The sequence below is a fragment of the Lagenorhynchus albirostris genome, chromosome 13 (assembly GCF_949774975.1).
Source record: "Lagenorhynchus albirostris chromosome 13, mLagAlb1.1, whole genome shotgun sequence".
NCBI lineage: Eukaryota > Metazoa > Chordata > Mammalia > Artiodactyla > Delphinidae > Lagenorhynchus > Lagenorhynchus albirostris.
The window spans coordinates 11,926,106-11,950,372 of record NC_083107.1 but is presented as its reverse complement, the minus strand read 5'-3'; the positions used below and the strand labels follow the sequence as shown (position 1 = coordinate 11,950,372).

The 24,267-nt window shown below is 41.0% G+C and overlaps 2 protein-coding genes across 4 annotated transcripts in view; both read left to right on the top strand.

Annotated features, from left to right (window-relative positions):
• The first annotated feature begins 82 nt into the window (after positions 1-82).
• On the top strand, positions 83-11,871 carry IL1A (interleukin 1 alpha). 2 transcript variants are annotated; one of them, XM_060169021.1, is made up of 7 exons: positions 83-126; positions 769-823; positions 2,176-2,224; positions 3,563-3,782; positions 6,145-6,318; positions 8,367-8,488; positions 10,819-11,871. In XM_060169021.1, the coding sequence occupies exons 2-7, from the start codon at positions 777-779 to the stop codon at positions 10,999-11,001; spliced, it is 795 nt and encodes a 264-aa protein (XP_060025004.1). In that variant the 5' UTR covers positions 83-126; positions 769-776; the 3' UTR covers positions 11,002-11,871. The 2 variants fall into 2 exon arrangements, with proteins under 2 accessions (XP_060025004.1, XP_060025003.1); XM_060169020.1 differs by having other exon boundaries at positions 3,560-3,782.
• A 5,411-nt stretch (positions 11,872-17,282) lies between these two features.
• Positions 17,283-24,267, top strand: part of CKAP2L (cytoskeleton associated protein 2 like) — a 30,483-nt gene continuing 23,498 nt past the window's right edge. For both annotated transcript variants that reach the window (XM_060168610.1, XM_060168609.1), the window contains exons 1-3: positions 17,283-17,362; positions 19,237-19,303; positions 20,777-20,828. In XM_060168610.1, the coding sequence (XP_060024593.1) occupies positions 17,332-17,362; positions 19,237-19,303; positions 20,777-20,828 (150 nt within the window). In that variant the 5' untranslated portion in view covers positions 17,283-17,331. The remainder of the gene's footprint in view (positions 17,363-19,236; positions 19,304-20,776; positions 20,829-24,267) is intronic.

Here is a 24,267-nt window from a genome sequence, read left to right as displayed (position 1 = left end):
CAGTGGTGCAATCATGGCCACGCCCACTCCAGAGCAGACAAAAGGCGAAGAAAGCCGACTGGGGCTACAGTCTCCACACGGAAAGAGAGCAAGTCATTTCACTGTCGCTCGCTCGAGTCAGCAAAGGTAAAGTCCTTATCACATCTTTGGATATTAACACATTTTTTTTGTTTTTCTCCTTGGCTGTGATCTCTCAAACTGCCTCCTCTGAAGCTAAAGCCTCTTCCTTCCTTTCCCATCCCTCTCTGGTTTGGTGTGTGAGTTAGAATCACAGTCAGATTTCAGAAAATGCTTCTCTCTACTGGTGGGAAATTGAGGGACAGAGGAACTGGTTACATATGAGGGCATTGGAGAGTGCAGCCAGGGCTTTCCTTGAAGGGAATCTCTACAACCAAAAACTGTTAGGAGAAAACTGGGAATTTCTAACGCTGCCTCTCTTTTGCATCTGTGTAAGGTAAATATCTCATCCTTGTTGGGGGTTTTCTGTTTCTTGTTTTCTACTTATTCAAACTTTCGTTGAATGCCTACCATGTGTGGTGCGTTGGGTTGGACACATAAGGGTTACCAAGATTCTAAAAGAAGTTTACTGTGTAGCAGAGGAGGCAGATACATATGCAAATAATTCAAGGGAGTGAAAAGAAGAGTGCTGAGTGTGAGCTAAGTCATTCATTAAATGTCTCAAGAAACACAAAGGGGAGGTGGTTCTCGTTGCTGGCATCTGGTTCAGAGGCTGGCAGGACTGACAGCTACTGGTGTTCTCTGTTGCAGAAGTGAAGATGGCCAAAGTCCCCGACCTCTTTGAAGACCTGAAGAACTGTTACAGGTAGGAAAGAGCTTCTGTCTCTTGTGATTTAATGAGGGGATCAAGGTACATTAGAATCCAGCTGGGCCAGACCCGCAGAGGCTGTAAAGATGTGTCCTACCTCTGAAGTCAGGGCAGGTTCAGTGAAGACCCAGGGAAACAGAACCCAGAATTTAAACTGAGGTGAAATTGACAGGGAGGCAGCCATTCTAGAAAGATCACTTTTTTAAAAAAAAAAAAAAGTCTATTCAGGTCTTCTGCCCATTTTTTAATCAGGTTGGTTTTTTGTTTTTGTTTTTTTTAGATGTTGGGGGTAGGAGTTTATTAATTTATTTATTTAGTTTTGCTGTGTTGGGTCTTCGTTTCTGTGCGAGGGCTTTCTCTAGTTGTGGCAAGCGGGGGGCCATTCTTCATCGCCGTGCACGGGCCTCTCGCTATCACGGCCTCTTTTGTTGCGGAGCACAGGCTCCAGACGCGCAAGCTCAGTAGTTGTGGCCCACGGGCCCAGTTGCTCCGCGGCATGTGGGATCTTCCCAGACCAGGGCTCGAACCCGTGTGCCCTGCATTAGCAGGCAGATTCTCAACCACTGCGCCACCAGGGAAGCCCGAAAGATCACTTTTAAGGGCTGCTGAGTCCTAGTGGTTTTCAACATCTACTTAGACACAGCTTCTGTCTGGTTCACATGCCCTGATACAGTAAGGAGTTTTAATGGATTGTCAGAAAGAGAAACCTTTCTCAGGAAAACTTCTTGATCTCAATCTGGAATAGGAAATGGCTTCACAGCAATTTGAGCATGTGAAACATACACGGTCAATCTCATTCAGACACAGGAGAAAGATAATGAATAAAAAGTTAAAATTGTGTAACACTTTAAGCCAACATGGTATTCCCATTACCTATTAAGATACACTAACCACAAACTAGACTATGGAAATGTTGCCTGGATATTTGGCAAAGTATAAATGATTAAATCTGTTTTAGTAAATACATGAAAGCAAAGTGTAACGTATAACCCATTTGGTTCAAATTTAAATGAGGTGCTTCAAAAGTGTTTCTTCTCTCTTGAGGAGCTTAAAATTTTTCCCCGAAATTCAATTACAAATCTTCAGTTGGTTAGCCAAGTCTCGTTTTTATAGGTAGAGAGCAGGTAGAGTTCAAGGCCTGGCCCGATGATTACTAATTCCAAATTATCAAGTACAAATTACTGCGTGGGTGTGTATGCACAGAGGCCCTTAATTTCCAAAGATGACAGTAATGGCTGTGTGTGTGTGTGTGTGTGTTACCCAAAGCTAATATAGTTATTAAAATATGTTGCCCAGTGACTGTAGTGATATAACAAACAGAATTAAATTCTCATCCTCTTGTTTAACAGTGAAAATGAAGAATACAGTTCCGAAATTGACCATCTGTCTCTGAATCAGGTAAGCATATGACTGTAATTCTTATAAGATTGCTGTGTTTACGCAGTATTTTCTCCACTAGTATAACAATGGCTTGAATCTTAGATGCTTCTGTTTTACCTTCACTAGAAGTCCAGAGACATGCATTTTTTCATTATAAGTGAGACCAACTGCCTCTTTGCACTAACAGTTGATGGCATCATTCATGGTCACCAGATTTTCCCAGAACAGAGCAGAACTCACCTGAAACTCCAAGAATGGAGTCTTCTGGGTCAGCCTTCAATCAGAATGTTGGTTTTGCCATCCTGGGACAGCCCCTTTGGGCCACTTCACCAGGGTTCTGTCTCCTTAAGTGACGTGTTGTTGACACCTTCTCTAACACCAGCTCCAGAGATTAGAGATAGCCCTCTAAGTGTAATAGCCCATGAAGCTGAGGTGGAAGAAGCAGACCAGTTGAAAGTAAAAAATCTGCAGCCGTTCACATGCTGTGTTATTTGGTTAGGAGACCACAAATAGGTACTGCTTTGTGTGTCTTTGGTACTAGTTCTAAAAGCTATACCTAGGGGAGTATTTCTAAAATATTTAAGCATTGTCAAGTAGGTGTTTGACCTCCTGAGGGGGAACTGACTAGAAGGCTACCACTCACTAAGATCACTTGTAGACCTGTTTCATTACAACATGTCATTTTTTTTACTGAAATATAGTTGATTTACAATATTGTGTTAGTTTCAGGAGGAGAGCATAGCGATACCGTTTTTTTTTTCTGATATAGGTTATTACGAGATATTGAATATAATTTCCTGTGTTATACAGTAAATCCTTGTTGCTTATCTATTTTATGTACAGTAGTGTGTATCTCTTAATCCCATATCCCTAATTTGCCCCTCCCCCCTTACATCTCCCCTTTGGTAACCATAAGTTTGTTTTCTACGTCTGTGAGTCTTTTTCTGTTTTGTATATAGGTTCATTTGTATTATTTTTTAGATTCCACATGTAAGTGATATCATATAGTATTTGTCTTTCTCTGACTTACTTCACTAAGTATAACAAGATCTCATTTTTGAGTCTGTGGTTGGATGACAAAGACCTTCCCAGAGATCACATCTTTTCAGGGAAATCCTCAAAGGAGGGATGGGAGGAAGTGGGTAAAGAGGAAGGAGGCAGAGGAAAAGGAAAGGAGGAAGGAGAAAGGAAAGGAGGAAAGGAGGAAGGAGGGAAAGACTGATGAAACATGGGTTACCCGAGACCAAAATGGACATCCTTCTCTCTAAGTCTGTTGAATAAAACTCCTATTATAAAGGAGTCTCATTCTATGGCCATGGGCAACTTTTCAGTTTTCATTTTCCTTCCTCACAGAAGTCCTTCTATGATGCAAGCTATGAACCACTTCATCAGGACTGCATAGATAAATATATGTCTCTGAATACCCCTGAAACCTCTAAGACATCCAAGCTTACCTTCAAGGAAAATGTGATGATGGTGGCAGCCAACGGGAAGATTCTGAAGAACAGATGGTTGAGTTTAAATCAGTTCCTCACCGACGATGACCTGGAAGACATTGCCAATGATACAGAAGAAGGTAAGGGGTCAAGTGCAATAATATCTTTGTTTTCTACTTTTAAGCAAATGGGGACAGCAGAGTACAGGGAAAAATAAAACCTTGAGTAACAAGAGGGCAACCAACCATTCGTCTGTAACTATAAGAAAGGAAAATTAATTTTTAGCCTTCTCCAGTGGGAAGAGGTCAGCAGTGGCTTGAGTTTAGCATACCTGCTCACAGGCTCACTTCGTGGCCATATTCTTAAGGTCATGTGACTTTGCGCCTTTCGACAGAAAGCAGTTATATACTGTTAGTGGGTGACTTCCACTGTGGAAGTTATGCTCCTCCACATACTAATTATGTCTCCTTGGGCAAGTTACTTAACCTTTCTGTACTTCAGTTTCCTCTACTGTAAAATGGGGGTAATCCCCTAACTGTTGTGAAGATTAAATGAGTCGATACTTGCAAGCTTCTGGACTAAAATAATGCCTGGCACGTAGAAAATACCTAAAAAATGTTAGCTATTATTAGCATTATTACTACTACTATTTTGTTAATACTACTGACACTACTAACTTACTAATGGCTGCATTATCTCTAACCTTCACAACAATCCTACACTCTTGTTTTATATATGAGGAAAGTAAGCTCAGTGAGATAGTGACCTGCCCAAAATCTCACAGTGTGTTAAGTAGTAAAGTGTCAAACCAAATCTGTTCTATCTGACTATAGAAGTCATGATTTTTCTCCCATGCCTTCACTATACAAGCCTCCACATGAGATATAAACCTAATATTTTTAAAGTAACAGCTAAATATTAACACATGTTCACCTAGAAAATTGGAAAATACAAGAATGAAAATTAAAACCACGCATACGCATACTACCCCTCAGAGTTTACCACTGCCAGCACTATGTTACCTTCCTTAAAGTCTTTCCTATGTTCAGGCACACACAGGAATATACATGTTAAACATTATTAGGTCAATTACATACAATTTAATATCCAACTTTTTTCATTTGTCACTAAATAAAAGACATTTTAGAGCTCCAGTTTCTTACCATTATAAGTAATGTGACAATGAAGAACCATATCAATAAATCTTCATTTCTATCATTTATTTACTTAGAATAAAATATTCCTGGAAGTAGAATTATTCAGAGCCATGAGGATTTGTGAAGCTATTGACATATACCCCTGTTCAGAAAGGTGGTAGATAGAAAAAACAAAATAAAAAAATTTTTTTCAAAAAATAAAAAGAAAGGTGGCAGACTATGGAGAACAGTATGGAGGTTCCTTAAAAACTAAAACTAGAGCTACCATATGACCCAGCAATCCCACTACTGGGCATATATCCTGAGAAAACCATAATTCAAAAAGAGACATGTACCACAATGTTCACTGCAGCTCTATTTATAATAGCCAGGACACAGAAGCAACCTAAGTGTCCATCGACAGATGAATGGATAAAGAAGATGTGGCACATATATACAATGGAATATTACTCAGCCATAAAAAGAAACGAAATTGAGTTATTTGTAGTGAGGTGGATGGACCTAGAGTCTGTCATACAGAGTGAAGTCAGAAAGAGAAAAACAAATACCGTATGCTAACACATATATGTGGAATCTAAAAAAAAAAAAATGGTTCTGAAGAACCTGGGGCAAGACAGGAATAAAGACGCAGACGTAGAGAATGGACTTGAGGACACAGGGAGGGGGAAAGGTAAGATGGGACGAAGTGAGAGAGAGGCATGGACCTATATACACTACCAAATGTGAAATAGATAGCTAGTGGGAAGCAACCGCATAACACAGGGAGATCAGCTCGGTGCCTTGTGACCACCTAGAGGGGTGGGATAGGGAGGGTGGGAGAGAGATGCAAGAGGGAGGAGATATGGGGATATATGTATATGTATAGCTGATTCACTTTGTTATAAAGCAGAAACTGACACACCATTGTACAGCAATTATACTCCAATAAAGATTTAAAAAAAAAAAAAAGGTGGCAGACATTTAGACCTGCACCTCAGTGACATATAAAATTCCTAGTGGATTCATTTTTTTCTCAGAGTGCATTGATTTGAAAATATAGGTGGAGACTATACAAGGAGTCTTCCTGGTTACTTACAAACCTCCAAACAACCAAAAAAGTTGTACAGGTAATCTTTTAAAAAAAAAAAACTATTGCCTGAAGAATCTAAGTTTAAAAAGAAACAAATAAGTAACCACAGGGATAATCCTAGAACCAATTCTGCTGACAGGGTGATTTCACTTCTCTCTCAGTTTCCTCACCTAGACTGGGATATTCTTCATGTCCCTTCAGTAGCTTGTATTAGAGCATGTATATCATCTATGTTTGTCCTTGGACATTAATCTGAGCTCGTGTTAACGGTTTTAGAAATCATCAAGCCCAGATCAGCACATTACAGCTTCCAGAGCAACATGAAATACAACTTTATCAAGCTCATCCAACAGCAATACATCCTGAATGACGCCCTCCATCAAAGTATAGTTCTACATCCGTCAGGTCAATACCTCATGGCTGCTGCATTAAATAATCCGGATGAGGCAGGTAAATGGACAACTCTGTCATCTTCCCCCACCCTTTTTATTTCTGTATTTCTTTTAAGCTTTCTGCTTTTAAAGAATAAACCTCTCTAGATTCCTGGCTTTGCACGATTTATCTAGAATAGGATGAAGCACATCACCCCTCGTAAAAATTCTGGGCAAGGACAGGAACTTCAGCCAAATCTGGAAGCTTTAACAAGAGAGAAGTGTCTTAGCTATGAAAGCTCTAAGTGCAGTTTAAAGCTTTCTGAGATACTGTCTCCTTTGGTTCTCTGAGATAGTCTTATCCTTGATTTTAAAGGTAAGTAAACGGAGCCTCAGAAATATTCAGTGACTTATGCAAATTTACTCAGAAGCCAATGAGGAGCCTGCTGATCAAACTTCCAAATAACATCAAACTAGGAAGAATCATTAGCTTTTTTTATATATATATAAATTTATTTGTTTATTTTTTCGCTGTGTTGGGACTTCGTTGCTGCACACGGGCTTTCTCTAGCTGCGACGAGCAGGGGGCTTCTTTTCCTTGTGGTGCTCGGGCTTCTCATTGTTGCGGCTTCTCTTGTTGTGGAGCATGGGCTCTAGGCGTGAGGGCTTCAGTAGTTGCAGCACGTGAGTTCAGTAGTTGTGGTGCACAGGCTTAGTTGTTTCGCGGCATGTGGGATCTTCCTGGACCAGGGCTCGAACCCGTGTCCCCTGCACTGGCAGGCGGATTCTTAACCACTGCACTACCAGGGAAGCCCAAGAATCATTATCTCTGATAACATAATTGTGAGGCAAAGTAGCCAATAAGCTGCAAATATGTTCTGAAGAATGAAATTTAGGATACAAGAAATTTTGTCACAATGATCCAATTTCCATGGTGTACATATTTTAGCTTAAGGACATGTCATCAGTAAACAAAATTATCTTCAGAGGTCCAAAGAGGCTACTTTGTGATAAACAAGCAGGGCTCTTTCTGATTGGATATATTTCAGCTAACATGCTTTCCACTCTAAGACATTTACAAATTATTTTATGTTCTACTTTCCTACTTAATGTTATTTCACACAATTTTCCCACATATTGACAGAGTATATGTATTTGCCATTTTTAATGGCACTAGAATATTCAATCATGTTGCTATGCTGGTGCCTTGGGTTTGCTCTAAATAATTCAGTTGCAAATGTCTTTGTTTAAATTATTTCTTTCTCTATGAGCTTATTTCTTGGAATGTATCCCAGATGCTGGATTTCTAGGCATAAATAATTTTACAGCTCTTATTGAGCATTGTTCTCTAAGGAAAACTGAACTACTTTTCACTATCCTTAGCAACATATGAGTGTATCAGCTTCTAAACCCCTCCATTTTACTCATGACTTCACAAATTCCAGGGTCTTATCCCACTAATATAATTATAAGAGATTCAATAAATATGCAGCCCCCAAGCATTCATTCAACATAGAAAATTCTAAAGCCATTAACCAAGTATTTACCTGTCTAGTGAATAAGGCAGACATTGTGAAGGATACAAAGATGTATAAATTCCATTCCTGACCTTCAGGTACTTACACCATAGTTGGGGACATAACTGCACACACACAGAGAGCATCTTTTATATATATATATATATATATATATATAAATTTATTTCTTATTTATTTATTTTTGGCTGCATTGGGTCTTCGTTGCTATGTGCGGGCTTTCTCTATTTGCGGTGAGTGGGGGCTACTCTTCGTTGCAGTGCACGGGCTTCTTATTGCGGTGGCTTCTCTTGCTGCAGAGCACGGGCTCTAGGCATGTGGGCTTCAGTAGTTGCAGCACGTGAGCTCAGTAGTTGTGGCTCGTGGGCTCTAGAGCACAGGCTCAGTAGTTGTGACGCACAGACTGAATTGCTCTGTGGCATGTGGGATCCTCCTGGACCAGGGCTCAAACCCGTGTCCCCTGCATTGGTAGACGGATTCCCAATCACTGTGCCACCAGGGAAGCCCACACACAGCATCTTCATAAACACTTGATTTTACAGAAATACAGTGGATTTACTTTTTTTTTTTTTTTGGCTTTTCTCTTTGCCAGTGGAATTTGACATAGCTGCTTATACATCAGGAGATGATACTCAACTTCCTGTGACTCTAAGAATCTCAAAAACTCAACTGTTTGTTTGTGCTCAAAACGAAGGCGAACCCGTATTGCTAAAGGTCAGTTGTTCTCAGTCTCCAATTTACCTTCATTTACAACCCATGCATTTGTAGATGATCCCAAGAGGCAGACACCCCTAGCAGGATGGCACAGTCCTCTTTTCTTCTTCTTTTTTTTTTTTTTTTTTTTTTTTTGCGGTACGCGGACTTCTCACTGTTGTGGCCCCTCCCGTTGCGGAGCACAGGCTCCAGACGCTCAGGCTCAGTGGCCATGACTCACGGGTCCAGCCGCTCCGCGGCATGTGGGATCTTCCCGGACCGGGGCACGAACCCGTGTCCCCTGCATCGGCAGGCGGACTCTCAACCACTGCGCCACCAGCGAAGCCCCCATCCTACTTCTTACCCACTATATTCAGAGGCAGTTCTAGGCAGGATCTGTGGAGGTGGAGGTGGCAAAATGACATAAAAGGCAAACTGCCTTCTTCTTCTTTCTCTTTTCCCTGCCTGGTCCTATTCACCTCCCATCCCTGGGCATCTGTTTATTCCATCCCTCTTTGAGCTCTACTGACATCTACTATCTGACCTACATGACAGTAGGCTTTAGTACCAGGGGGCCTGCCTCCAAGAGTGTCAAATAAGCCACTGAGATCACAGATGATTAATCACCTGCCAGTGGGTACAAAGCAAAAGCTGGGAGCCACGGCTCAAACCCTGGCCTTCTGACTGCAGTGCCTCTCTCTCTCCATTGGTACCAGTTTTCTCTCTCAGCCCAGCCTCATCTCTCCTACCACATTCCCCTCCAAACATACAGACACACACACATGCCCACTAGAGCCAGATGTTTTCTCCACTGATTAGTGGGTGACTCTTATTCAGTAAATGTGTAAAGTCCAACCCCTGCTCCCACCCTAACTAGGATTTACGTGGATGCATGTGTCTCTCTTCCTGGATCAAGTCAGATGAAAGTGATGTCTATAGAGTAGGGCAGTAGCTTCATTTGTGAATTCATTCAACAAACGTTGTTTATTGAGAGCCTTCTATTTTTCAAGCAGTGTCAACAGCTCAGTAGACAGTGGTGAGCCAAAGCCTTATAGAACTCACTCTTCTGAAGGGCACAGACAATAGACGAGCCAAACAACCAGCAAAAAGTGCAAGATGCTGTAAAGCCAATGAACAGGGCGCTGAGATAGAGAAAATGAGAGCATGCTTTTTACACAGAGCTCCCTAGAGATGAGAGCTGCTGCTAAGAGGGAACATGCCGTGGGGGGGGGGGGCCATTCCAAACAGAGGGATCTGAGTGCACCCAGCCCTAGAGCTTTACAAGGCCAGCTTCAAAGATCAGAAGGGACACCCAAGGAGCTGGGACACCCTGAAAAAAAGGAAAGAGAAATAGAGGAAAGGACTTCCAACAGGGAAGTATCCTGACTTTACTTATATTTTCTAACTCAGAGAATAGATCAGAAAGGAGGCAATAGAGAAAATCTGATTAAGATGTGGTAGTAACAGTCAGGGTGGGTGGGGGTGGGAGTTGTGAGACAGGTGGAAAGAAGGAGACAGAATCTGGTTATATTTTGGAGATAGAACCAACAAGAGGAAGAGGGGGAAACTGGGAGAGAAATAGGTTTGAGAAATAAAATCCTTGTTGACAGTGAAAAACCCAAGGAAACCTCAAAAGGGTATTTAGTTCTTTTCTATTAAAAGAATAGAGAAGAAGCATCTTAAGTTAGAACTTGAATTTTGTTTTTCCATGAAAGTACTGTTAAATTTTTTTCATACTCGCAAGAGGAACAAGAGGAGTGTCGTCTAAAGGGATCACAATTTTCAAAAAATTGTATTGAAAAGATTCAGCTTCTAATATGCCTGGAAAGTTTTGTGTATGTGTGTGTGTGAGATTTGGGTTTCTTCAGTCTTCAGTTGTTGACTTAAATACAGAGATAAACATGTCTAAATTCTAAGTTATTTTCCCAAAGTATGTTTTGTACATTTAGAGGTCAAAAGGTTTCCAGGTCTTAGCGTCCTTAGTGCTCATATCTGATGCAAAATGTTCTATTCCCATGTTCAGGCAGGACAAGAAGAATGTTCCGCCCTACCTGTCAGGATACAGTGAGACACTAGTGTCTTTGGCGATCTTCATGATGACATTGGATTTCTCTCCAGTTAACTGAGGAAACCAATTATTATGAATAGATGGGGCCATACATCTAACAGGCATGTAATAAATGCTTTCTGAATGAAAAAATGAATGAAGAACCTATATCATCATGTTACCTACTCATAGTCCTAAAGTACTGTGTATCTCATGAAGACCAAACGCCAAGGAATTGAGCATCAGTTCTTTTTTTACCATCTTCCTCTTCTCTTTTAATAGATCTTTGTTTTCCTTATCCTAGGAGATGCCTGAGACACCCCAAACCATCAAAGATGAGACCGATCTCCTCTTCCTCTGGAGCAACCATGGCAGTATGCAACACTTCAAATCAGTTGCCCATCCCAAGCTGTATTTTGCCACAAAGGGAGAAAAACTGGTGCACCTGGCAAGGGGCCCGCCCTCTATCATTGACTTTCAGCTTTGACTGTGGAGTCTACTTACTTGTGAAGTGTTGACAATCTGTATGTACCATGTACATGAAGGAGTCAAATCCTGCACTCTTAGTCACTCTCAGAGCATGTGCTGAGCCTTTTTAACTCTAAATGAATATTTACTCTCTTTCTAAGAGAGGGCACAAAGTCTAGTAGAACCAACACTAACATATAATGTTGCTTGTTATTTAAAGAACACCCCATGCTTTGCAAACTACCAATCATTTTAATTATTATTATGCATACAATCTTGGGAGGGCCAGGGCTACTGACCGTGGCTACCAAAAAGGCTCTACCCATATTACAGATGGGTTAACTAAGGCATAAGAATACTAAGAAATACCCACCATAGTATTTGGAATGAGAAGCCATGGACCCAGGATTTCATTCCAACTGCTTAGCTTCTGCTTTTAAGTTGCTGATGGACCCTTTATCAAACACTGTAAGTTTCTGGGACCTCAGTTTGATCATCTTCAAAATGGAGGGAATGATGGCTATATCCTTCCTGCCTCAACAGTATTTTATGCCAATCCGTGAGCTCGTTTTAGTAAAATACTTCTTGAAGCTGAGCCTCAAGAAGAAGGCAAAGGATGCAATATTATTTTAAATTATTATTTATTACACTTATATATTTATAAATATTATTTCTAAGATAATTGTAACATTATTATATTTATAGCAATTCTTTGCAGTCTCTGAGTATGCCCATGTATCTTCAACAATAGTAGACAGTGTTTTCCAGGCTGAATGAGTTTCAGGCACTAAGGCACTTTGATCCAAGTTGTGCTTTTTCCATTGCTGTGAAGCTCTGTATTCTAGTACCTGGGAGTTCTGTAATTACGATAATAAATTTGTATTAATTACCTTGTTCGTTTGAACTGGTAACTGGCCAAACTCTTTCACTCCTCCGCCTTTGTCATTCTTGTGTCATTCAATTTCACCTGCTCTCAAGTCCTACTAGCTAAAATGGGATGAACCTAACTTTGGCAACCACAGGACAACTGTTATCTCAACTTTCTTTTCTGGAACATGAGCAACGTTTCTTCTAGGTTCTAGAAGTTGTGATCCAATCGTAGTGTTACATTACCATCAACAATGTGAACTGATACATTATTATCAATCATAATTGAATATAATTTAGAAAAAAGTAAATCTGGCCCATAATTACATATTGTCTTAATCATTATTTTACAGCATGATAATTAGGAACAGATAATAAAAGTAAATAACTATAAGTAGTGTTACAAAACCATACCAAGATTTTATGGGTTTTCTCTCCCCTTTGTTAGCTTGCCAGTATGCATAAAAGGCATAAGAATGATAATATTCCCAGGTTCATTTAAAGCTCATATTACACACAACACATGTGTTCTTATGTCCATACAAACTCACATATTCAGAGCCACATTAAGGACTAATGGATCCTTTTGGAAAGCATAGATACAAAGTATGTTGAGTTGGAAAAAGTTGAAATCAAGAGAACTTGGAATTAGATGTGGGAAGTAGTGGAGAAGGAGTAGTCCAAGATGACTCTCAGTTTCCTGCTACTGGAGAGAGGGTGAGCAGTGGTGTCTTAATCAGTATTTTTGGTGAAAATATGGAGTTCTAGGATGAAATATAATGAGTACCATTTTAGACACGTAACTTGAGCTACTGGCAGGACACCCAGATGCGGATGTACAATGGGCAGATGATGATGTGTCTGGAACTCAAGAAAAGTTAGAACTAGATACAGACTTGGAAGACATCAGCAGGTTTTTAGTAGGTAAAATCCTAAAAATGACATCAGAGAGAGAAGAGAAGAATATGATGAACACTGTCGGTTGTCCACCCAATCACCATCTCCCCATCTTCCTTACTGACAGAACCCTGACTTCATTCAGAAAGAAATATGTCTTGAATTGGCTTAGACCAACTGGACTCAAAGAATGAGTCCAATTGGTCTGAGCCAATCATGGTCATTCTGTCCTCCCATGACTAAGTCACGTTGAGTTAGTCCTGCCTAATGTGATGTCTGCTGGGGGCAATTTCTGGGAAAGATTTTCTACTCTGATAAAAGAGCCATGTAGAAGAAAGTCTTTTTTTTCTTCCTTCCTTCCTGCATGAGACATGTTCTATGAGGATGTAGAGCTTGGAACTGTGCTAACCAACTTGCACTTGGGAAGACACAGCCACACGCTGAGGATGGCAGAATGGAAGGAGAAATAGAGTCAGCATTTCTGATGACATTGTTGCACTAAGAATCTACTTACTGCCAGACTTTAAGACCACAAGAAGCATTATTGCGATTTTATTCTTTTTATATTTGGCCGCGTCGGGTCTTCGTTGCTGTGCACGGGCTTTCTCTAGTTGTGGCGAGTGGGGGCTACTCTTCGTTATGGTGCGCGGGCTTCTCATTGCAGTGGCTTCTCTTGTTGCAGAGCACAGGCTCTAGGCATGCGGGCTTCAGTAGTTGTGGAGCACAGGCTTAGTTGTTCCAGGGCATGTGGGATCTTCCCAGACCAGGGCTCGAACCCATGTCCCCTGCACTGGCAGGCGGATTCTTGACCACTGCACCACCAGGGAAGTCCCATTATTGTGATTTTAAATCATTTACATTTGGTTTGCTATTACTTACAGCCGAACTCAGCCTAATTGAGCACCACAGAATACAGACACAGATACAGAGCACTGCAGAAAAACAGAGAGAAAAGGAAAAAACCTGTTCTTTTGTTTGTTTCACACTGTTCTTTCTAGTTGCCATTACTTTCCTAGGTTTTCTATACCCCGAGTCTGGCTAGAGTAAGACTAGGTATCAATATTTTAAGAAATAGAGAAATACAAAACACTGAGCAAGCAATACCAATTCAAGAAATCTTAAAAAGCATAATAGCTGCTCAGTCTTCAACAGTGAAATATTGAATCATTCTAGAAATGGCCTCAAGTATTATTCTAACAGGATCAGCTATGCATATCCCCTACTCCCTACTCCCCAGCTGCATAAACAGTGAGAAGGTCACCATGATGAGCTTCAACAATCCTAGCACTGAACTTGTTGGAGTCTATTTCTTTAATATGGTCTTATACATCAGTCTCCAAATTGATGAGTATAGAGCCATATCACCTGTAAGTCCAAGGTATGGAAGGAAAAGGGAAAGGATATTTCCCTAACCCTCCCCCCAATTAAATCATCCCTCTGATGCTTACATATACCTACACTTGAACTTTTGGGGGATGATGGAAATAGTTGGGATAACAGTAAGTACTGTGTTGGATGTAAAATATCCTTGTGTATCTATACCTATTCCTTGATTGTGTGGTGGTTTCATGACCATATACATTTGTCAAAATTGTCCTCTTGAGTCTTGGCCAATGTTGGCTTGTCAATATCTCTCATAAAACTTGTTACCCAGAAATTAGTATACTATTCAGGATATGGCCAGCCCAGCACAGCTTAGAGTGGGACCTTGTCCTTCCAATTTTAGACACCATGCTGTTTTTAGAAAGTGACATTAGCTTTTTGAAAGCAAGTGACATTGTTGATTCATATAGGGTTTGTAGGCAACAAAAACCTATAGGTTCTCATCCTAAATTCAAAACTTTACATATATCCCTGTTCAATTTTAATCTTTATTTGGCCCCAGATCTTTCTAGATTGTTCCAGATTCTGATTTTTTTTTTTATACACTGACTCTTCCTCTTAGTTTTGTGACATCTGTAATTTGGTGAGCATGTTTTCATTTTGTACATAGTATATCATAGAGTATAAAAAATAGGTTACAAACATTTTTGCAAGGTGCCTGAACTACAGTGACCAAGGGGAGAGTGGTATGAGCTGAAGCTGTAAAAGTAGGCAAAGGCTAGGCCCTGCAGGAGTTGTAGGACTTTAGCCTCAGAGCAATGGGAAGCCATTCAAGCCACAAGATGGATACTTTGCTAGATGAGTTGAGAATTGTTAAACCTATTTAGCTTTTTTTCCATATTTTGTGTCCTACAAAATAGTTCTTCAAATATCCAAAGAATTTAGAAAAGGGTGCAGAGTCAGCCCATGTTGCTCCAGAGAACAAGGATCAATGAGCAAGAGGCTTATTTGAGCTCTTTTTTTTTCTTTAATTTTCATAATAATCAGCAGTTGTCTAAAAACAGGACAGGTGAAGCAGCTCCCTGACCCAAGCAGTATTCCTACAAAGATGCAATGCACACATGGGACCTGCAGAATACTCTAGCACTGGGTGGTGGACAAGATGACTTCTCAATCTGCAACCCATTCGATCACTAAGATTCTATAAAGACCAAGAGAACTCCTTTCACTTTTCTGAAACTGTACATGAGCCACTTTCTTACTCATTAACCAAAAATGTTCTGCCCAGCTGCTAGATTTAACCATTAGGCAAGGATTCATGGCACTAGACAAAGAGTCCAAGTTTTCACTTAAATAATTATCAGTTGTCCTATTTTAAACATATTTGTATACTACTAGTGTGTCAAAATATATAAATCCAGAAACCCCAGCATGGCTCCCTCCTGAACACCCTGTTTGGAAACAAAGAGGAGAGCTGCCCCAATGGCTTCATGCCCAGCTGAGCACCCAAGTGGTGAAGCAAACCTGGCAAAAATGGGCCCACACACAGCTCCACCTCTCTATCCACCACCTCTCTGGCACCTAGGGAAGTGGAACCCTAACACATAGAGTGCCAAAAGCATTTCCCAAACCTCTTCATGAAACTGTGGACTAGCCAAACTGGGGAAATTTTTGAAAGAAAAGTTTTAGGACAGAAATAAAAGGAATGAGGTGTGTCTAGGGACTCAGGAGGTCTGGACCTGCCCCCATTGTCCCTTCCTTGGTTAGGCATACACCCAGCTGATAAGGTCTAATCAAAAATATACATCAAAAAGGGGCCATCCCGAAAACAGTATGGCGGTTCCTCAAAAGATTCAAAATAGAGTTACTGCATAATCCAGTAATACCACTTCAAGTTATATACCCAAAGAATTGAAAGCAGAGGCTCAAACAGATAATTGTACACTCATGTTCAAAGCAACATTATTCACCATAGCCAAAAGGTAGAAGTAACCCAAGTGTCCGTGACAGATGAATGCATGAACAAAATGTAGTATATACATGCAATGGAATATTATTCAGCCTTAGAAAGGAAGGAAATTCTGTCATACGCTACAACATGGATGAACCTTGAGGACTTAATGCTAAGTGAAGTAAGTCAGTCACAAAAAGGCAAATACTGTATGATTCCTCTTAAATGAGGTTCCCAGAGTAGTCAAAATCACAGACAGAAAGTAGAATGGTGGTTGCCAGGGCCTGGGGGGAGAAGGCAACAGGGAGTTAGTGTTTAATGGGTATAGAGTTTCTGTTTAGGAGGATGCGAACGCTCAGGAGACAGATGATGGTGTTGACCTGAAATAGACTGCCAGATAGTTTCCCAGCAGAGATGGGTTTATTCAGGGTCAGCAGAGAATTGCAATTTGGGATCTGCAACCATGACGAGCCACACTGAAGTCGAGGGAAGGAAAAGGCTTTTACAGAGGGGGAAACGGAAGTTGGGAGAGCTGTAATAAACAAAGAGTCCCTGGCTTTTCATTGGCGAGTCCTTGCCAGGAAGCAGGAGTCTTTCTTCTTATGACTGGGCTCCCTGTGGTCGCAGAATATGAGAACTCCCCCTTCTGATCTCCCTACTCTATTTGAGGTACATGTTTGATTTTTTACAGTGGTGATGATTGTACAGCATTGTAAATGAACATAATGACACTGAACTGTACACTTAAAAATGGCTTAAATGGTAAACTTTGTTTTGTATATCTTAGCACACTGAAAAACATAAAAGGAGACACGCTGCAGTACTAAAAACTAAGATCCTTTAGCTTCAGAGACCCATAACAAGTGGAGATGTACACTCATGTGGAGTCGCCAAATTCATCATTTTGGTTTTATCTTATTTTTATGTGAACCTTAGCATCTAAGGGGGCTGGGGAGGCGTTGTCTATGGGGCCCGGGGGCTCCCCCATCGCCCATCCCCGCTGCCTTCAGCGTAAGTGACAGCACAACGGCCCAGAAACCGCATCCTTAAAAGGGGGGCTTCTCCCACTTAACCAGCCGCCCTCAGTGCCAACTGCCCGTTCAACTGTACGTTCTTCCAATCAAAGGGCCCCCTGGGTGATTTGACTGGCAGAGCCAACCACAACGCGTCTATTTCCTTTTGTCCCGCCCTCCCCTGCTTCCGACTGGCGGGTTTCAAAACAACGGGAGCCAATGAGAGTGGGCGCACGCCCGACGCGCCGGCTTTGACTGCAGGCGCGGCCTTTTGAAGAAGAACTGTAGCTGGGGAGTCATGGTGCAGCCGGGGCCCTCCGCCGCCGCGGGTGAGTATGACTTCGAGCCGCTGTGTCTTACGGGCGGGGACGAAGGGAGGCCCCCGAGTGAGTCCTTTAGGCGGAAGTGGCTGGTCCGCTCGCCTGCCTGCCTCTGCCCCTCCGTCGGCGTTTCCGGTCTAGGGGGCGCTGACCCGAGCCCAGGCCCTAGGCCCCGGTGAGAAGTCGGGGCCGGGGGTCGGGGAGGGTGTGCGCGGGGCCATGTGCCTCCCAGGCATCTTCCCAGTGACTCCCGCAGCAGCTCTGCAAGAAGCTGTCATTGTCACCTCGTTTGGGTAAAGAACCTGAGGCCCCTTGCCCGGGGTGGCACAGTCAGTAGGAAGCTAGGCGCTCCTGCGGCCCATGTTTGGCTCCAGGCGGAGCCCGGGTGTGGCCCTCGGGGCAGCGCCGGCCGCCCGAGTAGTGACAGCTGTCAAGGAGGGTCTCACCCCGACGCGGAGCTCATCTCCTCGCAAGCCTGCGCGCCCTGGTGGAAGCTGATGGGTTAAACGTGCGCGGAGGCTGAAGGGCTCCCCGACCTCTTAGATGTGCCTGGAGCCCTTTGCTGACTTTCAGCGTACTCCTGCTCAGGTGCCTGCCACCTGCTCCAAAATGCGTATAGTGTTTTGTTGGTTTCGGTAATAATGCATGTTGACTGTTTAGGCACAGCAGCCTTTCAAGATGGGCATTTCTGCCCCATTTTAAAGGCTCAGCAGCAGCAAGGTTTGTTAACTTGCTAGAAGTCACAGAGCTGGGATTCCAGCCCCGTCTCTCAGTCTCCAACGGTCCTCTTGACACAGCTGTCTCCTAGGGATGCATCAGAGCCAGATATCAAAATACAGGGCATAAATACACTACCACGTGGAAAATAGATAGCTCCTGCTCTGTGATGGCCTAGTTGGGTGGGATTGGGGGGGGGCTGCCCAAGAGGGAGGGGATGTGTGTATGCGAATGGCTGATTCACTTGGCTCTGCGGCAGAAGCTAACACAACATTGTAAGGCAATTATACTCCAAAAACGAAAAACAAAAAAACCCCAAAAAACACAGGGCAACTCAATTTAAATGAGGTTGAGTTGTTTTGCACCCCTATAGCTTTCTTTTTTTTTTTTTTAAACCATTACTGAATTTTAGCCTTTTCCAACCACCCAGTCCCCTCACTGAGTCTCTGCCTCTGGACTCCCTTAGTTCTTTCTTTGACCCTATTTTATGGCATTTAGATTTTGCCTTATATTGTAATTATTATTGTGTTTATCTCCACTACTAGATTGAAACTTCCTGAAGATGGAAATACTGACTTTTCATTCCCTCACAGATGCCTTGCTTAGAAAGTCACCATATGGATAGATGTTTGCCATGAACCCCCTAACCTGGCCTATTTTGTCCTTAGTACCAAAGGCAACCGTGTAAAGGTTTGGGGTCAAAAGTCATCATCCCTGTTAGAAGGGATTAATAAAACAAGGCCCGGGCTTGCCAGCTTAGGTGGGCCAGTAACAGAATCTCTTCAAGCAAAGCTTGATGTGTTGGAGCTGAGAACAGTGGCTGTGAGCAAGGGCTTTGGGTTTGGATAAACCTGCTTTCAAATCCTGGCTTAGCCACATGTTATCTGGGTAACTTTGGGCATATCATTTATCCTCTTTAAATTTCGGACTGTAAAATACTTCATAGGATTGTAGTGCAGATGAAAGGAAGTGTGTGTGACGAGCTTTGAACGTGGCATATAAATGATATTGTTGATGTTAATATTAACCTGGAGGCACATTTGTAGGGCTGGGGACTTTATAGCTTTATGGTCCAAAGCCAGAATCATTACAGAGAGGTGTCATCTTTTAGAATATAAACGAACTGGTTAGAATCTCACGCGTTTGTTTGCTCGCCTGTTTTGCAGAAGAGCGGCAGAGAAAGCTCCAGGAGTACCTAGCAGCCAAGGGAAAACTGAAGTGCCAAAACACCAAGTGAGTTTGTCTCCCGCGGTTATGCACGTTTGCCCTGGTTGCTAATAGCAACTTAAAGCCTTTTCAAAACATAGCCCTTTTGTTTGCAGTCTACTCAGACTTGCCTTGGGATCCTATGATTATTCAAAAAGGGCATTTCCAGGCAAGCCATGACAAAGATGTTGGCAAAGATTTAAGCATTACTACTGTGACAGTCTCCAAAGGCGGGAGAGGAGGGTCTACAATATCACCTGCAATGCTGCAAGCTTTTCCTGTCCCTGCTGCGTTTCCTGGGAGAGTGATTCTTGTGAAGGCAATGTTTGGCCGAGGAGTTGAGTGACGCTGGTTCTGGTACTTCTCTCTAAAGCAGGAGAGCCGGTTCAGTCCATCCTCCATAGCTGCACACCCACATCCTCCAGCCTGACAGTGCTCTTTGGTCTCCCTCTTAGCACTTATTCTTGAGGTAAACGGAATATGACTGCTTCACTTTGATCTTTTGTCAACATCTTGTCATCTAAATGGCGTTATCTCACTTGCCTTAGCATTGATATGTTTTTCTACCCAACATGTTGCTAAATTTTTATTTGAAAACCAATTTTTACAAAGTTAGCTTTCACCCTTTGTTTTAGTTTCTTTTTACTTTGGGTTTTTACTCGACTTTATTTCCTTGATTAAATAAACCTAATTCATGTAGTCAACATATATTTATTTAATACCTGTAATGTATCAGTCACTCTTGCTTCTGAAGGTATGTGCTCCCTGCCTTCCCAGGACTTACATACATCCAAGATGGGAGAAACAAGCATCAAAGTCCCTGTTAGTCTTGTCAGTTTATGATCTGTGAAGACTGAGTCTAAATTCTCTGTTTTTCTCTTTTTTTTGCATTTTATCTCTCACTAGCTAGATTTCATATGTGCCTCAGCATTTTTTATTTATATCACTTTCCCCACCTGAAAATTCACTATGTGAAGATACTTAAAAAACAAGCAAGTTTTTTTCTTACTTATAGTTGATTTAATATAAATGAATTTATTTACAAAACAGAAACAGATTCACAGTCATAGAAAACAAGCTTTTTAAAGAAGCATTTAATTATCTTATTTGGCATTGAATCTCTAGTGCCTGGCACATTGCAGTGTTCCCGGAATGATGTTCCACTGAGTAAGACTATGCAGAAATGAAGAAAACACATATTTTATTAATACTGTTAGAATGTTATGTTTATGCATAGGACATCTATGAAAGGATCACAGAAAAAAACGGGCAACAGTGGTTGTGGTCGCTGAGGAGTAGAATAATAGGACTGAGGAAGGGATGATAAGGAGACTTTCTGTCAATCATAATTTTTGAATTTTTTTTTACCATATATGGAAATTCTAATGCTTTAAAATTCTAACCGTAAAAATTTTTAATTACTGTACTGTTAATCACTGTACTTCCCAAGCCTTGCTGATTCTTCTGTACCAAGAATTAATCTTATTTCATCTTTTATAGGCCTTATCTAAAAGCCAAGAATAATTGCCCGAATCCACCACCTTCTAAATCTGTAAGTAGAAATTAGTCTTTTAAAAAATATCCGTTTTGGATGATTAGCAATAAAAATAACAAACATGTTAACAACCTAAAGAACATGTTCTTCAAAGGTATTTACATAAATATAAGAACAGTTTGGTTTAGTAAGCAATAGTATCATTTTTTGAAAAGTACAACATACTATAGTTCAGTTTATTAGCCAAAAAAAATCTTTAAGTGCACTTTTGTCCTCTTAACGTTTATTGAATACTTACTATGTGTCTGGAACTTTTCTGACTTGCATTAACTCCTTGAGTCCTTACAACCTTATGAGGTAGGACTATTAGTAGCCCATTTTACAGATGAGGGAACTGAGTCACAGAAGGGTTAAGTTCCCAAGGTCACATAGTTATTAATCTCTTAATAGGTTGATAGGCTGAGAGCCCATGGTCTTAACTACTTTGGTATGCTGCCATGAAGTTAAATAGCTCAGTAGTCATTAAAAGAGAACATCTGTGTTGGATCTTCCAAGGTACTTACCTGTGCTTCCCAATCAGTTCGGTTCAGCTAGACTGTGGATGGAATGATAAAAAGATCCTAACATACTTAAGGTTTTAAAATGGGAGAAATTATCCTCCTGAAAATGGCACAAATTGTTCATCTGCAATAAAATAATCAATAAAAATCCCAACTTTAATTTTTAAAACCATAGTTTTATCTAAGTTCAAGTGTAATTGAAATAATGTTGCCCAAAGTGTGACACTGGTGCCAATTTTCATAAGTTTTAATGATTCGTTCATTAAATGTACACAGACACACACACATATACATATATACCTATATGCATAGGCATGTATATTTCATATATGGATTATATATGTTATGTGTACATGGGACATCATTAGACACTGGAGGATAGAAAATGCATAGAAAGCAAAAGTGGTGCATGATCATGTGAACAGTTGAGAATTACTGGGCTAGACTTTTTTTTTTATATTTATTTTTTATTTATTTATTTTTGGCTGTGTTGGGCCTTCATTGCTGCGCAGGCTTTCTCTAGTTGCGGAGAATGGGGGTTACTCTTCGTTGTAGTGCGTGGACTTCTCATTGAGGTAGCTTCTCTTGTTGCAGAGCACGGGCTCTAGGCACGCAGGCTTCAGTAGTTGTGTCATGTGGGCTCAGTAGTTGTAGCTCATGGGCTCTAGAGCACAGGCTCAGTAGTTGTGGCGCACGGACTTAGTTGCTCTGCGGCATGTGGGATCTTCCTGGACCAGGGAATGAACCCGTGTCCCCTGCATTGGCAGGTGAATTCTTCACCACCGCGCCACCAGGGAAGCCCCTGGGTTACACTTCTGCTTTAGGAAGATTTAACTGGTATAGCATGCAAGGCTTAAAAACTCTGTTGGAAGGGGCCCTCATTAAGAGCTCCCAGAAGGTTCGCTCGAAGCTGACAATACTGATTTCAGTAAATCATCTCTTAAATGAGGTGATACCTACCCTTTACGGTAGATATCACAGTAGTGAAGATAAAAATGAAGTGGGGAAGGCAATTATGGAACTTGGGAGAAACTCAACGTACTAGGCAAATAACTCATCATTACAATTGTATAAGGCTTCACAATTTATAAAACATTTTTTATATATAACCATAAGAGTTAACATTTGAGTACTTATTATTATGCAGATACTGGATGAGACACCTTACATACAATATCTCAATTAATATTCAAAACAACGCTATAAGCAGGGTGGTCATATGACTTAATGTCCAGAGACCTTTGAGAGTAAAAGGAAGTGCTATTAATATGTTGGGCCAGCAGGCATGAATCAAAACTATCTTGCAAAAGCCAGGACTTTATGGCACCTTCCCTAGATTATAGATATTATTATTCCCATTTTACAAATGAGAGGACTGAGGCTCAAGGAGATTGGCCACATTTATGCAGCCGATAAGGACCTGAACAAAGCTTTTCTGGCATGCTCTTAGTGTGCTGTTGCCATGCCTCACTTTGTGAAATTAACAGCCTCACCGTAACTGTTTCAGGTTTCATTCTGGCACATGAAGGAACACACAAAAGAAGTTTTTCATTTTCTGTTCCTATCAGGAGTGTTAACGTATTTGCAAAGATTCCTTGGAGCCATCCTCTTGGATTTATTGAGAAACAGTAGTGTATAATAGTTAAGGAACTGCCTTGGTCCAAATCCTCACTCCTTTGTTTTCTAGCTCAGGGACCTTGGGCAAGTTATTTAACTTCATCTGTGAGATGGGAATAATAGGAGGTTTCTCATAGAGTTGTTTGAAAGGATTGAGTTAATGCAGATTGAAGTACATTTAGAAGTGTCTGCATATTGGGATATATGTTCCTCTGGAGGTGCATAAAGCATCTCCAGCAGGTACACATTTTAACAGAACCAATTTCCACATCTTCAGCTTCCGTATGTGCTTTTGCCCAAAATTGATTTGTCGTCGAATGTGCTTCAGTTTCTCCTTTCCCACCTCCCTTGACACTCCCTTGTCATCCTTCTTCCACTTTTCAGTTCTTTCTCTGCTTGTTTTGCCCAGGGATGGAAATATGTACCTCCAAAGTACAAAATCAAGGGACAATTTGAAATAATGGTGGTGATGTTCAGAAAGCCTTTTGCAGTTCAAGCAGCTTCCAGTTCTTTGCATTCAACATTGTCATGTGGAAGAACATTAAAAATAATTTTTTGCTGAGAGATCACTGCATGACTTTTAGCATATGCCTCTGGATGAGTTCAAAGAATTGACTATAATTGCTGTAACAAAACATCTTCTATTCCCATCTACTTGATAATGTGCACAAATTTCCTGTGTTTTTATTTAAAAAGCCAAAGGAATAAAACTGATGAAGACCTCTGTCTCATTCTAGCAATGAATAATATAATGTCTTCCAGTGAATACATGAACTAATTGTGGGGGGCCAACTCACTAAGAGATATTTCCATTTCTTTATGAAAAAGTATTTTACTCTTTATACTTAATAATTATTGATCAAAATTGGTAACATTTATCTTCTTTTGCTGAATTATTTATAGTTATGGTAAATACAGATTAAGGTAAACTTATAGACATATATTTGTTGAGAAGTATGATAGGGTAATGGATTATAAACTTCCAAGCAAAAATATCTAGTATAAAAATTTTGTGGTGAACTGGAATGAGAACAGACCAGGAGAAAAAAGAAAGGTATTATATTTTCAGTTGTTAAAGAAGAGTGTGTTTCTGTAGTTTTTAAATGGATTATAGTGGGTATCAAATTTCATTTCATCTTGAAATGTCAGTATTGTCAGTGTGCCTGAAATTACATATTTGCAGCTATTTAAACTAATGATGAAAAATGTTAGCTATTAACTTTTAAAAGTATAGGAAGGCACAGAGTTTGTCAAAATTATTTTGGGAGTATATGAACAAAAATGCTTGAAAACCACCAATCAGATGAGCTTTACAATCC

Coding starts and splice junctions, on each gene's coding strand:
- IL1A (XM_060169020.1), top strand. CDS start 777: ATGGCCAAAGTCCCCGACCTCTTTGAAGACCTGAAGAACTGTTACAG. Junction 824..2,175: donor GACCTGAAGAACTGTTACAG/GTAGGAAAGAGC, acceptor CTTGTTTAACAG/TGAAAATGAAGAATACAGTT. Junction 6,319..8,366: donor AAATAATCCGGATGAGGCAG/GTAAATGGACAA, acceptor TCTCTTTGCCAG/TGGAATTTGACATAGCTGCT.